Below are 12,237 nucleotides of genomic sequence, written 5' to 3'. Positions count from 1 at the left end.
TCATCGCAGCTAGCAAGCTGCTATCCGAGTGGCTACTCCTGGCTAACGTCTCTGTCCCGAAGCAAGCTCCAATTAGCCTGGAGCTATCCTCGAGCTAGGCCCATATCCCGGCTAGCCTAAGAGATCCATCAGACAATTCCTGGGCTTCACTACCTCTTTTGCCAATTGGCCTGGACCCTTTGCTGCTGACACGGAGCCCCGCCGATCCATCACGACTTGTCTGCCGACGTAACTATCCAAGGGGGTTTCAACAGGCTCTTCCGTTGCGACGTCCCCATGAGGCCCATCTGCTAGCCTGCTAGCCCCGGCCTGCTAGCTGTCTGAATCGCCGTGTCTCCAGCTCGCCTAGCTACTCACTAGACCCTATGATCACTCGGCTACACATGCCTCTCCCTAATGTCAATATGCCTTGTCTATTGCTGTTTTGGTTAGTGATTTTTGTCTTATTTCACTGTAGAGCCTCGAGCCCTGCTCAATATGCCTTAGCTAGCCCTTTTGTTCCACACCCCACACATGCGGTGACCTCACCTGGCTTAAAGGGTGCCTCTAGAGACAAAATCTCTCTCATAGTCACTCAATGCCTAGGTTTACCTCCACTGTACTCACATCCTACCATACCCTTGTCTGTACATTATGCCTTGAATCTATTCTTCCGCGCCCAGAAATCTGCTCCTTTTACACTCTGTTCCGAACGCACTAGACGACCAGTTCTTATAGCCTTTAGCCGTACCTTTATCCTACTCCTCCTCTGTTCCTCTGGTGATGTAGAGGTTAACCCAAGCCCTGCAGTCCCCAACATCACTCCCATTCCCCAGACGCTCTCATTTGTTGACTTCTGTAACCGTAAAAGCCTTGGTTTCATGCATGTTAACATTAGAAGCCTCCTCCCTAAGTTTGTTGTATTCACTGCTTTAGCACACTCCGCCAAACCGGATGTCCTAGCTGTGTCTGAATCCTGGCTTAGGAAGGCCACCAAATATCCTGACATTTCCATCCCTAACTATAAAATTTTCCGACAAGATAGAACTGCCAAAGGGGGCAGAGTTGCAATCTACTGCAGAGATAGCCTGCAGAGTTCTGTCATACTATCCAGGTCTGTGCCCAAACAATTCGAGCTTCTACTTTAAAAAACTCCACCTTTCCAGAAACAAGTCTCTCACCGTTGCCACTTGTTATAGACCCTCTTCAGCCCCCAGCTGTGCTCTGGACACCATCTATCTTCAGAGATCGTACTGTTAGGTGACCTAAACTGGGACATGCTTAACACCCCGGCCATCCTACAATCTAAGCTAGATGCCCTCAATCTCACACAAATTATCAAGGAACCTACCAGGTACAACCCTAAATCCGTAACCACGGGCACCCTCTTAGATATCATCCTGACCAACTTGCCCTCTAAATACACCTCGGCTGTCTTCAACCAGGATCTCAGCGATCACTGCCTCATTGCCTGCGTGCGTAATGGGTCCGTGGTCAAATGACCACCCCTCATCACTGTCAAACGCTCCCTAAAACACTTCAGCGAGCAAGCCTTTCTAATCAATCTGGCCCGGGTATCCTGGAAGAATATTGACCTCATCCCGTCAGAAGAGGATGCCTGGTTGCTCTTCAAAACCCCAGAGGTTTTTATGCTAAATTGTAAATATTTTGCCTCTATGGTCTATTTATTGCTTACCTCCCTACTCTTCTACATTTGCACACACTGTACATAGATTTTTCTATTTTTTTTCTATTGTGTTATTGACTGTACGTTTGTTTGTATAACTCTGTGTTGTTTTTGTCGAACTGCTTTGCTCTATCTTGGCCAGGTCGCAGTTGTAAATGAGAACTTGTTCTCAACCGGCCTACCTGGTTAAATAAAGGTGAAATAAAATAAAAGTAGCTGAATGCATTGAAAACGCAGCCTTACATAAGTTGGGCTAACAAACAATAGGTTGGGTTAACAGCATGACATTGTGTTTAATGTATATCTGTGCCTTGACCACACATTTTCTGACATTCCCCTGGGGTTTTATATTACTATTTAAATTAAATTAAATCTACATTAAAAAAAACACATGATAAATCGTGGGACTCTTATTTTGAAATTGTAGATGCACTACTTATTTTGTCATGAAATTGACACTCTTATTTTGAAATCGTAAAATGCCAGCATTTTATTTTGGCATGATAAATCAAGGTACGATGACTGAGATGATTGTGAACCAGCAGCCTCAATCGAGGCTCTTATTTTGAAATAGGAAATTGGAGGATTTATTTTTGCATGACCAAGTGAGGGACTCTTACTTTGAAATCTGAAATCGTAGGGCTTTAATTTTAGCGTGACAATTTGACGGACTCTTATTTTGAAATGGGAAATTGGAGGATTTCTTTTTGCATGACCAACTGAGGGACTCTTACTTTGAAATCTGAAATCGTAGGACTTTTATTTTAGCGTGACAAATTGACGGACTCTTATTTTGAAATGGGAAATGCATGACTCTTATTGTTAAATCAGTTTTATATTTTATTTTAGCGTGACATATCGGGCACTGTTATTTTGAAGTGTGGTATGAGCTGGATGCTGGATGTTTAATTAACCTTTATTTTATCAGGGAGCCATACAGTGATCATGGTCTCTTTTACAGATGAGCCCTGAATTACAGAAAATACATACAAAAATGATTACAAAATGCAAGCAGAAAGAAAAACAGTCATAAAAACACATTAATCAGCAATAAGGTCTCACCCTCTTTCTGAATTGCCGTAGAGGCACCAGAACATCACATTAATCAGTAATAAGGTCTCAATCAGCTTTTTGAATTGCTGTAGAGACACCAGAACATCACATTAATCAGTAATAAGGTCTCAATCAGCTTTTTGAATTGCCGTAGAGACACCAGAACATCACATTAATCAGTAATAAGGTCTCAATCCTCTTTTTGAATTGCCGTAGAGGCACCAGAACATCACATTAATCAGTAATAAGGTCTCAATCAGCTTTTTGAATTGCCGTAGAGGCACCAGAACATCACATTCATCAGTAATAAGGTCCTCAATCACCTTTCTGAATTGCCGTAGAGGCACCAGAACAGCACATGTAAGAACATTTGAAGATTGTTTCACAAATAAGGTGCAAGAAAACTAAAACCTGATTTTCCTAACTCAGTAGAGACCAAAGGAATTTCCAGAGTTGTCTAAAGTTTAGTAATGATGTTACGTACAGTGGGACCTTTTTGTAAAAGAGCTTTTATAAATGAAAACATAGCAATGTATCAACCTATGTGACATCAGAGGGCCAACTAACTTTCTGGTAGAGAATGAAGTGATGAGTATTATGATAAACTGCATCTAACGGCTTTAATGAAGTTGCAGCTGCTTTCATAGATGATGTCGCCACAGTCTAGCACCCAATAGGAACATCGACTGAATAATCTTCTTTCTACTATTTAGTGAGAGGCAGAACCTATTTCTATAGAATAAGCCCATTTTTATTTTCAGTTTATTAACTAACTCATCAATATACTTTTTAAAAGACAGCTTTTCATCTATCCAGATGCCCAGATATACAATCACAGTATCAGTCACAATACCCATAAAACCTAATGGTCAAACAAGGAAATGGTTCCAATCGTTTTTCCCATAGGGGATTTTAGAAAGACTTTAAATAAGGGCCGTGTTTTGTGTAGGCTTACCCTGGCATGACGTTTTGATAGCCGTGTAAATCTCTCTAGGACAAGCTGACTTTTATCAATATACCTGTATTTACTCATCAAAAATGAAATGCAAATTAGCTGCTAATAATGTGGCTATCATAAAAAACTACAAATGCCATGATGATCTGGACGAGACTGCCGAATCAACACAAAGGAAAGAATCTCTGGATTAACTATCTAATGTTAGCTAATTGTAGTAATTCATAAATTGGCTACATTTCTTTAAATTGACAATTCTGTGAATTATCTTGTGCAAGTTTTACATTGACACAATACATTCTGATTATCCTCCGTCAGTTTCAGTTTTCTTGCCTGACAGATACGCCCTCCAATGTGAGTGTATTATTGACGAAATGTGTTTTACTTGCCTGAGATACAATACTCTACACCACCATTCATTTTTCACATCGTGAATTTGACAAAAATTCAAATTAATTGTGTGTTTGGTGTAGGCTTACCTTGGCCTGAAGTTTTTGATAGCTGTGTAATTCTCTCTCAGACAAGTTGAGAATTCCCTGTCAAGGAGACACGGAAGCCCAGCAAGCTTAGCTAGCCTAGCTAGCCTGTAGTCTCAAATGGAGGATACTAACAAGTGTATTCAATGCTGCAGGAGCTGTGTTTATTTTGCTTTATTCCAGGACAATGTGGACTGCCCAGACTTTCAATGTAGCAACTGTTTGCTTGCAGAGGACTAACGGGGCAAAGTGGCTATTCTTAGCAAAATGTTGTGAACTTAAACAAGCTACTGGGAATCCACGCCCGCCTACTTTTTCTTTCTCTTCTACCCCAGTAGCCGGACACCGCTCTGGACTGGTGGAAGTGTCGCCGCCATGTCGGCTCTCCACAGCCGACTGGCCGGTATTCTGCAGGGATCCCTCCCCAAAGGGGTCTCCCCCTTCCCAGGAGAATGGAGTTAATAGGATGCTCCTGGATGACTTGGTGGATGTTCCTGTTCTTAACCCTACCAACCAGCCATGGAGATATGTCACTCACCGTGGAAGTTGAAAACATCGACCTCTGGCAATGAGGGTAAGCATGGACCGGACACAGACTAGAAACAGTTTTGCCACCCTGGACCCAGAGGTTCCGGCGCCTTCTTCCCTGGGGGCTTCCAATTCAAGATCAGATCCGGAGGTACTTGCCCCTTCGTCCTCTGTTCTGTCTCCCTCTTCTACCTCAGGTTCAGATCCTCAGAGCTCCCCCTCATCGGACCGTGAGGCTGTGCACAGGAGGTCTTGGTGTGGCTTCAGTTGCAGGGTTGGGGCTACCATGGGGGCAGGGGTGTCCCAGGCCTGTCCTGGGGATGGGAGTAGGGAGGGTAACCAAAACTAGCCTGGGAAGGAGGTTGTGGGGGGAATTGAGGAGGTTGGTGTGAAGGGCAGTGTGGCTGGCGAAGCTCCGAACTCTCAGCATATGTAGGCTGATGATGTGAATGATACATGGTGTGGACTGCATCATGCGTTGCACTACACTCAACATTGTTTTGCCAGACTCTAGGGTAGTGCTGTGTAGAGCTGGGCTGAGTTGAGGTGTGCCTGGTCGGGTAGAGCTGTGCTGTGATGGCCCGGGTCTGGTAGAACTGTGTTGAGGTGGGCCGGGTCTGGTTGAGCTGTGCTGTGATGGGCCATGTCGGATAGAGATGTGCTGTGATGGGCCGGGTCTGGCTGTGCTGTGATTGGCTGGGTCTGGTTGAGCTGTGCTGTTGTGAACCGGGTCTGGTTGAGCTGTGCTGAGGCGGGCCGGATCTTGTTGAGCTGTGCTGAGACGGGCCTGGTCTGGTAGAGCTGTGCTGAGGTGGCATGTATCTGGGAGCCGGATGATGGATGTAACTCTCAGCCGGATGCTGGATGTAATTCTGAGCTGCTAACAAACTCTGTACCGGGTGGTGGATGTAACGCTGAGCCGGATACTGGATGTAACTCTGAGCTGGATATTGAACGTAATTGCTGAGCTGGATGCTGGAGTAACTCTGTGCCGGATGTAAGTCGGAGCTGGATGCCGGATGCTGGATGTAACTCTGAGCTGGATATTGGACGTAACTCTCAGCCGGATGCTGGAGTAACTCTGTGCCAGATGCTGGATGTAAGTCTGAGCTGGATGCCGGATGTAACTCTCAGCCGGATGCTGGATGTAACTCTGTGCCGGATGCTGGATGTAACTCTGTGCCGGATGCTGGATGTAAGTCTGAGCTGTATGCCGGATGCTGGATGTAACTCTGAGCTGGATATTGGATGTAACGCTGAGCCGGATGCTGGAGTAACTCTGTGCCGGATGCTGGATGTAACTCTCAGCCGGATGCTGGATGTAACTCTCAGCCGGATGCTGGGTGTAACTCTGTGCCGGGTGCTGAATGTAACTCTGTGCCGGATGCTGGATGTAACTCTCAGCTGGATGCTGGATGTAACTCTGTGCCGTATGCTAGATGTAACTCTCAGCCGGATGCTGGATATAACTCTGTGCCGGATGCTGAATGTAACTCTGTGCCGGATGCTGGATGCAACTCTCAGCCGGATGCTGGATGTAACTCTCAGCAGGATGCTGGATGTAAGTCTGAGCTGGATGCCAGATGCTGGATGTAACTCTCAGCCAGATGCTGGATGTAACTCTCAGCCGGATGCTAGATGTAACTCTCAGCCGGATGCTTGATGTAACTCTGTGCCGGATGCTGAATGTAACTCTGTGCCAGATGTTGGATGTAACTCTCAGCCAGATGTTGGATGTAACTCTTAGCCGGATGCTGGATGTAACTCTGTGCCGGATGCTGGATGTAACTCTGTGCCGGATGCTGGATGTAACTCTGTGCCGGATGCTGGATGTAACTCTGTGCCGGATGCTGGATGTAACTCTGTGCCGGATGCTGGATGTAACTCTGTGCCGGATGCTGGATGTAACTCTGTTCCGGATGCTGGATGTAACTCTGTGCCGGATGCTGGATGTAACTATGTGCCAGATGCTGGATGTAACTCTGTGCTGGATGCTGGATGTAACTCTGTGCCGGATGCTGGATGTAACTCTCAACCGGATGCTGAATGTAACTCTGTGCCAGATGCTGGATGTAACTCTCAGCCGGATGCTGAATGTAACTCTGTGCCAGATGCTGGATGTAACTCTCAGCCGGATGCTGGATGTAACTCTGTGCCGGATGCTGGATGTAACTCTGTGCCGGATGCTGGATGTAACTCTGTGCCGGATGCTGGATGTAACTCTGTGCCGGATGCTGGATCTAACTCTGTGCCGGATGCTGGATGTAACTCTGTGCCGGATGCTGGATGTAACTCTGTGCCAGATGCTGGATGTAACTCTGTGCCAGATGCTGGATGTAACTCTGTGCCAGATGCTGGATGTAACTCTGAGCCAGACGTTGGAAGCTGGATGTCACTTTGTGCCGGATACTGAATGTAATTCTGAGCTGGATGCCAGATGCTGGATGTAACTTTGTGCCAGATCCCAGATGTTAGATGCAAGTCTGAGCCGGATGCTGGATGTAATTCTCAGCTGGATTCTGGATGTAAGTCTTAGCCGGATGCTGGATATAACTCTCAGCAGAATGGTGGATGTAACTCTCAGCCAGATGCTGGATGTAAATATATGACAGATGCTGGATGTTGTATGTAACTCTGAGCTGGATGTAACTCTGAGCCGGATGCTGAATGTTGTAACTCGTGAGTTGGATGCTATACTGGATGTAACATCCAGCTAAGTGTTACAGCTCCTACTGGATATCAGGGCAGTGGGACTTATAATCATTTATGTCGCTCACAACCATTTTACGTTTCCACGTAGAGCCAACTGGCCCCTTCAGTTCGGGAAAATTTGATTTGATCTATAAACATTGATTTTGTAAAAGCAAAAAGTGGGATGATTGATAACCAATGAACGTCACACGCGATCTGTGGTCGTTTCCACGTACATTTCCTCTCCATTTGTCATTTCAGTCGGGTTGTTTATTCCACAAGCCTCGAAACAGGATCATTCCGTCGACATTCTCCTGCGTGGTGCGCAGTAAGTCAATCATTTATTTTTCTGTAGTTTTTAAAAACATTATTATCACGATCATCAATACAAGTCATAGCACTACGCTTTAGGAAACCATTGTCTTATGTTGCCTATTTGTATTTATAATAGCCGCACAGGACTCTTTTGTAGTGTTAAAGTTTGATACAGGCTATGCATTTGTGAACGTCAAATGCGCTCATGAATTGGTTGCATATGATAAAGACAGTCGCCACACTTTTGTCGGAATTGGGAGCTAGCCTACTTTCATTTCGTGTAATAGACCCGTCTACACTTTCTATATGCTGACGATTTAAAATGTAGGCCTACTCTTGTGCCGTTTTTGATCATTTAAATTAGCCTAATGATATACCCATTTTGATTATTGAATAGCATACTAGTTAATGCTCGATGGTTTTAGCTCAACTGTTTAACCCCACCATTATACGTTCCCCATGGTCTTAGTTCAGCCCATCATAACGCAAAATATTATGGCTTAGAAAAAATAAAAACTAACTCACACTGGCTGAATCAACGTTGTTTCAACGTCATTTCAATTAAATTACGTTGAACCAACGTGGAAAAGAAGTTGAATTGACGTCTGTGCCCAGAGGGTAGTTTCAGAATCTGGTTGAAACGTTCATGTTTACCTCATGGACTGCCAGTCCTTGCATTCACAGCCATCTATGAATTTGAGATCGCTTACATTTCTTCAGCTCTATCCCTCAGCTTTATGACAAATCAAGTGGCAGGGCTGCTGTTTTTGTTTTTCAAGTTAAGGAGCCGGCATTAAATTGAAGTTTTCAGCAGGATGTCATTAGTCAGGCATGCCACTTTGTGACAGAGATTATACAATAGCTTTGGCTACTACACATAGACTAATGCATAGCCTACTTGACCTTATAATATGCATGGTTGACTTTCGTTGTACGTTTGCATTGGTGGCATCTTGCAAGGCGGTAACACTTTTCTTAAAACCATTCTTTATCATTTGTTATAAGCAGTATGAGCCAATTATAATAAGGTTCATGATATGTAACGTATCTATGTATCAAGACACAGGATTATAACCACATCATAATGCGTAATACCTGCAGTAAAGTGTTACCATCTTGTAGACCCTAAGATTATTTGTATTTATCTCAGTGTATAGACAATGGCAACTGCTCTAAGTGGCCATAACCCAGGTGGACGCGGACCAAACCAACGCAAAGGTCGGATTTTAGGGATTATTGATGCCATTCAGGATGCAGTCGGACCACCAAAACAAGCTGCTGCTGACCGCCGAACAGTTGAAAAAACTTGGAAACTTATGGACAAAGTGGTACGTTTGTTTCAATTCAATTGCATAATTTATGCTTCTAATGAGCTTATACCTGCAGTAGACTGAATTTTCCTCCCTATTTGATTGAATGCTTTCCAGTTTCAATAACGTAAACCTAAATTGCCTATGTGTGCAGGCAAATTAGGGGTTGTTAAATCATTAGGTTTTAAGCATTGGTCAAAATACAATGTTGTTATTTTAGTTAAGATTTAATATATTGAATGAACTTGAGTCAAAAGAAATTGCAATTGTAGCTCAGTAGTTATAGGCAGAATGCAACAAACATATTTAACATGTCTGAACTATCCTCCTAATAACTCATGGTATTACAAACTTCTCTCTGCAGGTTCGTCTCTGTCAGAACCCTAGACTACAGCTGAAAAACAGCCCCCCATACATCTTGGATATCTTACCCGACACATACCAGCATCTGCGGCTAATACAGTGCAAATATGAGGAGAGCCAGAGACTGACTCAGCTCAGCGAGAATGATTACTTTAAGGTCTACATTGAAAGCCTAATGAAGAAATCGAAAAGGGCTATCCGGCTTTTCAAAGAAGGCAAGGAGAGGATGTATGAGGAGCAGTCCCAGGACAGGTAAGGAAAAGAAGGTCTACGTGTGTTTTGAGTATAAGTTTACCTTGCCTCTGTTTGGTGAATATCCTATGTTGCTATTGGTGTTGTTTCCATCACTTGAGGCAGGCGCACATGATGTAAATACAGAGCCTTCACAAGTATTTACACACCTTGACTTTTTCCACATTTTGTTGTGTTACAAGGTGGGATTAGAATGGATTTAATTGTATTTTTTGTCAACGATCTACACAATACTCTAATATCAAAGTCTAAGAAATTCTAACATTTATTTTAAAAAAAATAAAACACAAATATACAGTATCTTGATTAGATAAGTATTCAACCTCCTGAGTCAATACATGTTAGAATCACCTTTGGCAGCGATTACAGCTGTGAGTCTTTCTGGGTAAGTCTATAAGAGCTTTGCATACCTGGATTGTACAATATTTGCACATTATTCTTTCAAAAATTCTTAAAGTTCTGTCAACTTGGTTGTTGATCATTGCTAGACAGCCATTTTCAAGTCTTGCCATAGATTTTCTAAGCTGATTTGACTCAAAACTGTAACTAGGCCACTCAGGAACATTCAATTAGGTCTTGGTAAGCAATTCCAGTTTATATTTGGCCTTGTGTTTTAGGTTATTGTCCTGCTGAGTGGTACATTTGTCTCCCAGTGTCTGTTGGAGAGCAGACTGAATCAGGTTTTCCTCTAGGACTTTCCCTGTGCTTAGCTCTATTCCATTTATTTTTATCATAAAAAAACTCCATAGTCCTTGTCGATGACAAGCATACCCATAACATGATACAGCCACCACCATGCTCATGAGGCAGGTTTCAGTAAAAATAAAGGCTTTAAATTAAAAACATAGAAATACACTACATGATCAAAAGTGTGTGGACACCCGCTCGTCGAACTAATTCCAAAATCATGGGCATTAATATGGAGTTGGTACCCCTTTGCTGCTATTAACAGCCTCTTATGGGAAGACTTTCCACGAGATGTCTTAGGTCTCTCTTTATGTAGTGTTGTGTTGTCTCTCTTGTCGTGATGTATATATATTTTTTTAAATCCCAGCCCCCGTCCCCACAAGAGGCCTTTTTGCCTTTTGGTAGGCCGTCAATGTCAATAAGAATTTGTTCTTAACTGACTTGCCTAGTTAAATAAAGGTTAAATAAATAAAATAAATGTTGGAACACTGCTGCGGGGACTTGCTTCCATTCAGCCACAAGAGCATTAGTGAGGTCGGGCGCTGATGTTGGGCGATTAGGCCTGGCTCGCAGTTGGCCTTCCTATTCATCCCAAAGGTGTTCAATGGGGTTGAGGTCAGGGCTCTGTGCAGGCCAGTTCTTCCACACCGATCTCGACAAACTGTATGGACCTCGCTTTGTGCATGGGGGCATTGTCATGCTGAAACAGGAAAGGGCCTTCCCCAAACTGTTGCCACAAAGTTGGAAACACAGCATATAGAATTTCATTGAATACTGTAGCATTAAGATTTCCCTTCACTGGAACTAAGGGGCCCGAATCATGAAAAACAGCCCCAGACCATTTATTCCTCCTCCACCAAACTTTATAGTTGGCACTACGCATTGGGGCAGGTAGAGTTCTCCTGGCATCCGCCAAACACAAATTAGTCCGTTGGACTGCCAGATGTTGAAGCGTGACTCATCACTCCAGCCGACGCTTGGCATTGCGCATGGTGATCTTAGGCTTGGGTGTGGTTGCTCAGCCCTTGAAACAGTTATTGTGCTGACATTGCTTCCAGAGGCAGATTGGAACTCGGTAGTGAGTGTTGCAACCAAGGACAGACGATTTTTACGCTCTACATGCTTCAGCACTCGGTGGTCCGGTTCTGTGAGCTTGTGTGGCCTACCACTTCGTGGCTGAGCCATTGTTGCTCCTAGATGTTTCCACTTCACAATAACAGCATTTACAGTTGACCGGGGCAGCTCCAGCACGGCAGAAGTTTGACAAACTGACTTGTTGGAAAGGTTGCATCCTATGACGGTGCCACGTTGAAAGTCACTGAGCTTTTCAGTAAGGCCATTCCACTGTCATTGTTTGTCTATGGAGATTGCATGGCTGTGTACTCGGGTGTGGCTGAAATAGCCGAATCCACTAATTTGAAGGGGTGTCCACATACTTTTGTATATATAGTTTACATTATCAAACTTCCAATAAAAAGGCCTAGCTCTGTCTGGCTATAAAATGACTTAATCATCAACACTTGACTCGAACACTAAAGGTAATTGAGCTGTGGAGAGCCTTCAGCAGGCCATGCTAGTGTCCTGGTGCCAAGCTCTCAGTGCTGCACAGACGCTGCCAACTTAGCCCATAACTAGGTCAGGTGACCTGTAGCACAGCAGGCGGCCATCTTTGGTCAGACCCCCCCCCCCCCCCCCTTGTGACACCACAATTGATAATACTGAGAAAACAAGTGGCTTTTACGATGCCTTCAACCAGTCTCTACATCAAATAGACTTGTATCAATATAATGTCTTGCGGAAGAATACAAACTGTGTGATTTTATTGATCATATCAACCCTGATAGTCTTTACATTTTTTGGGGGAAAAACCAGGAGCAATTATTTTGTATCAGGGTCAGTGTGCTGCTAACTGTCCCATACTGGGCTCAAACCAGTGATCCT

At 43.9% G+C, this 12,237-nt stretch overlaps 1 protein-coding gene across 1 annotated transcript in view; it reads left to right on the top strand.

The window, feature by feature from the left end:
- Positions 1 to 7,337: 7,337 nt before the first annotated feature.
- Positions 7,338 to 12,237, top strand: part of cblb (Cbl proto-oncogene B, E3 ubiquitin protein ligase) — a 221,533-nt gene continuing 216,633 nt past the window's right edge. The window contains exons 1-3 of the mRNA XM_082974368.1: positions 7,338 to 7,697; positions 8,835 to 9,012; positions 9,359 to 9,609. Of these exons, the coding sequence (XP_082830494.1) occupies positions 8,845 to 9,012; positions 9,359 to 9,609 (419 nt within the window). The 5' untranslated portion in view covers positions 7,338 to 7,697; positions 8,835 to 8,844. The remainder of the gene's footprint in view (positions 7,698 to 8,834; positions 9,013 to 9,358; positions 9,610 to 12,237) is intronic.

This window comes from Salmo salar, chromosome 04, assembly GCF_965601325.2.
Source record: "Salmo salar chromosome 04, fSalSal1, whole genome shotgun sequence".
NCBI lineage: Eukaryota > Metazoa > Chordata > Actinopteri > Salmoniformes > Salmonidae > Salmo > Salmo salar.
The sequence above is the reverse complement of the archived record's forward strand: the minus strand, read 5'-3'. Positions and strand labels throughout refer to the sequence as shown.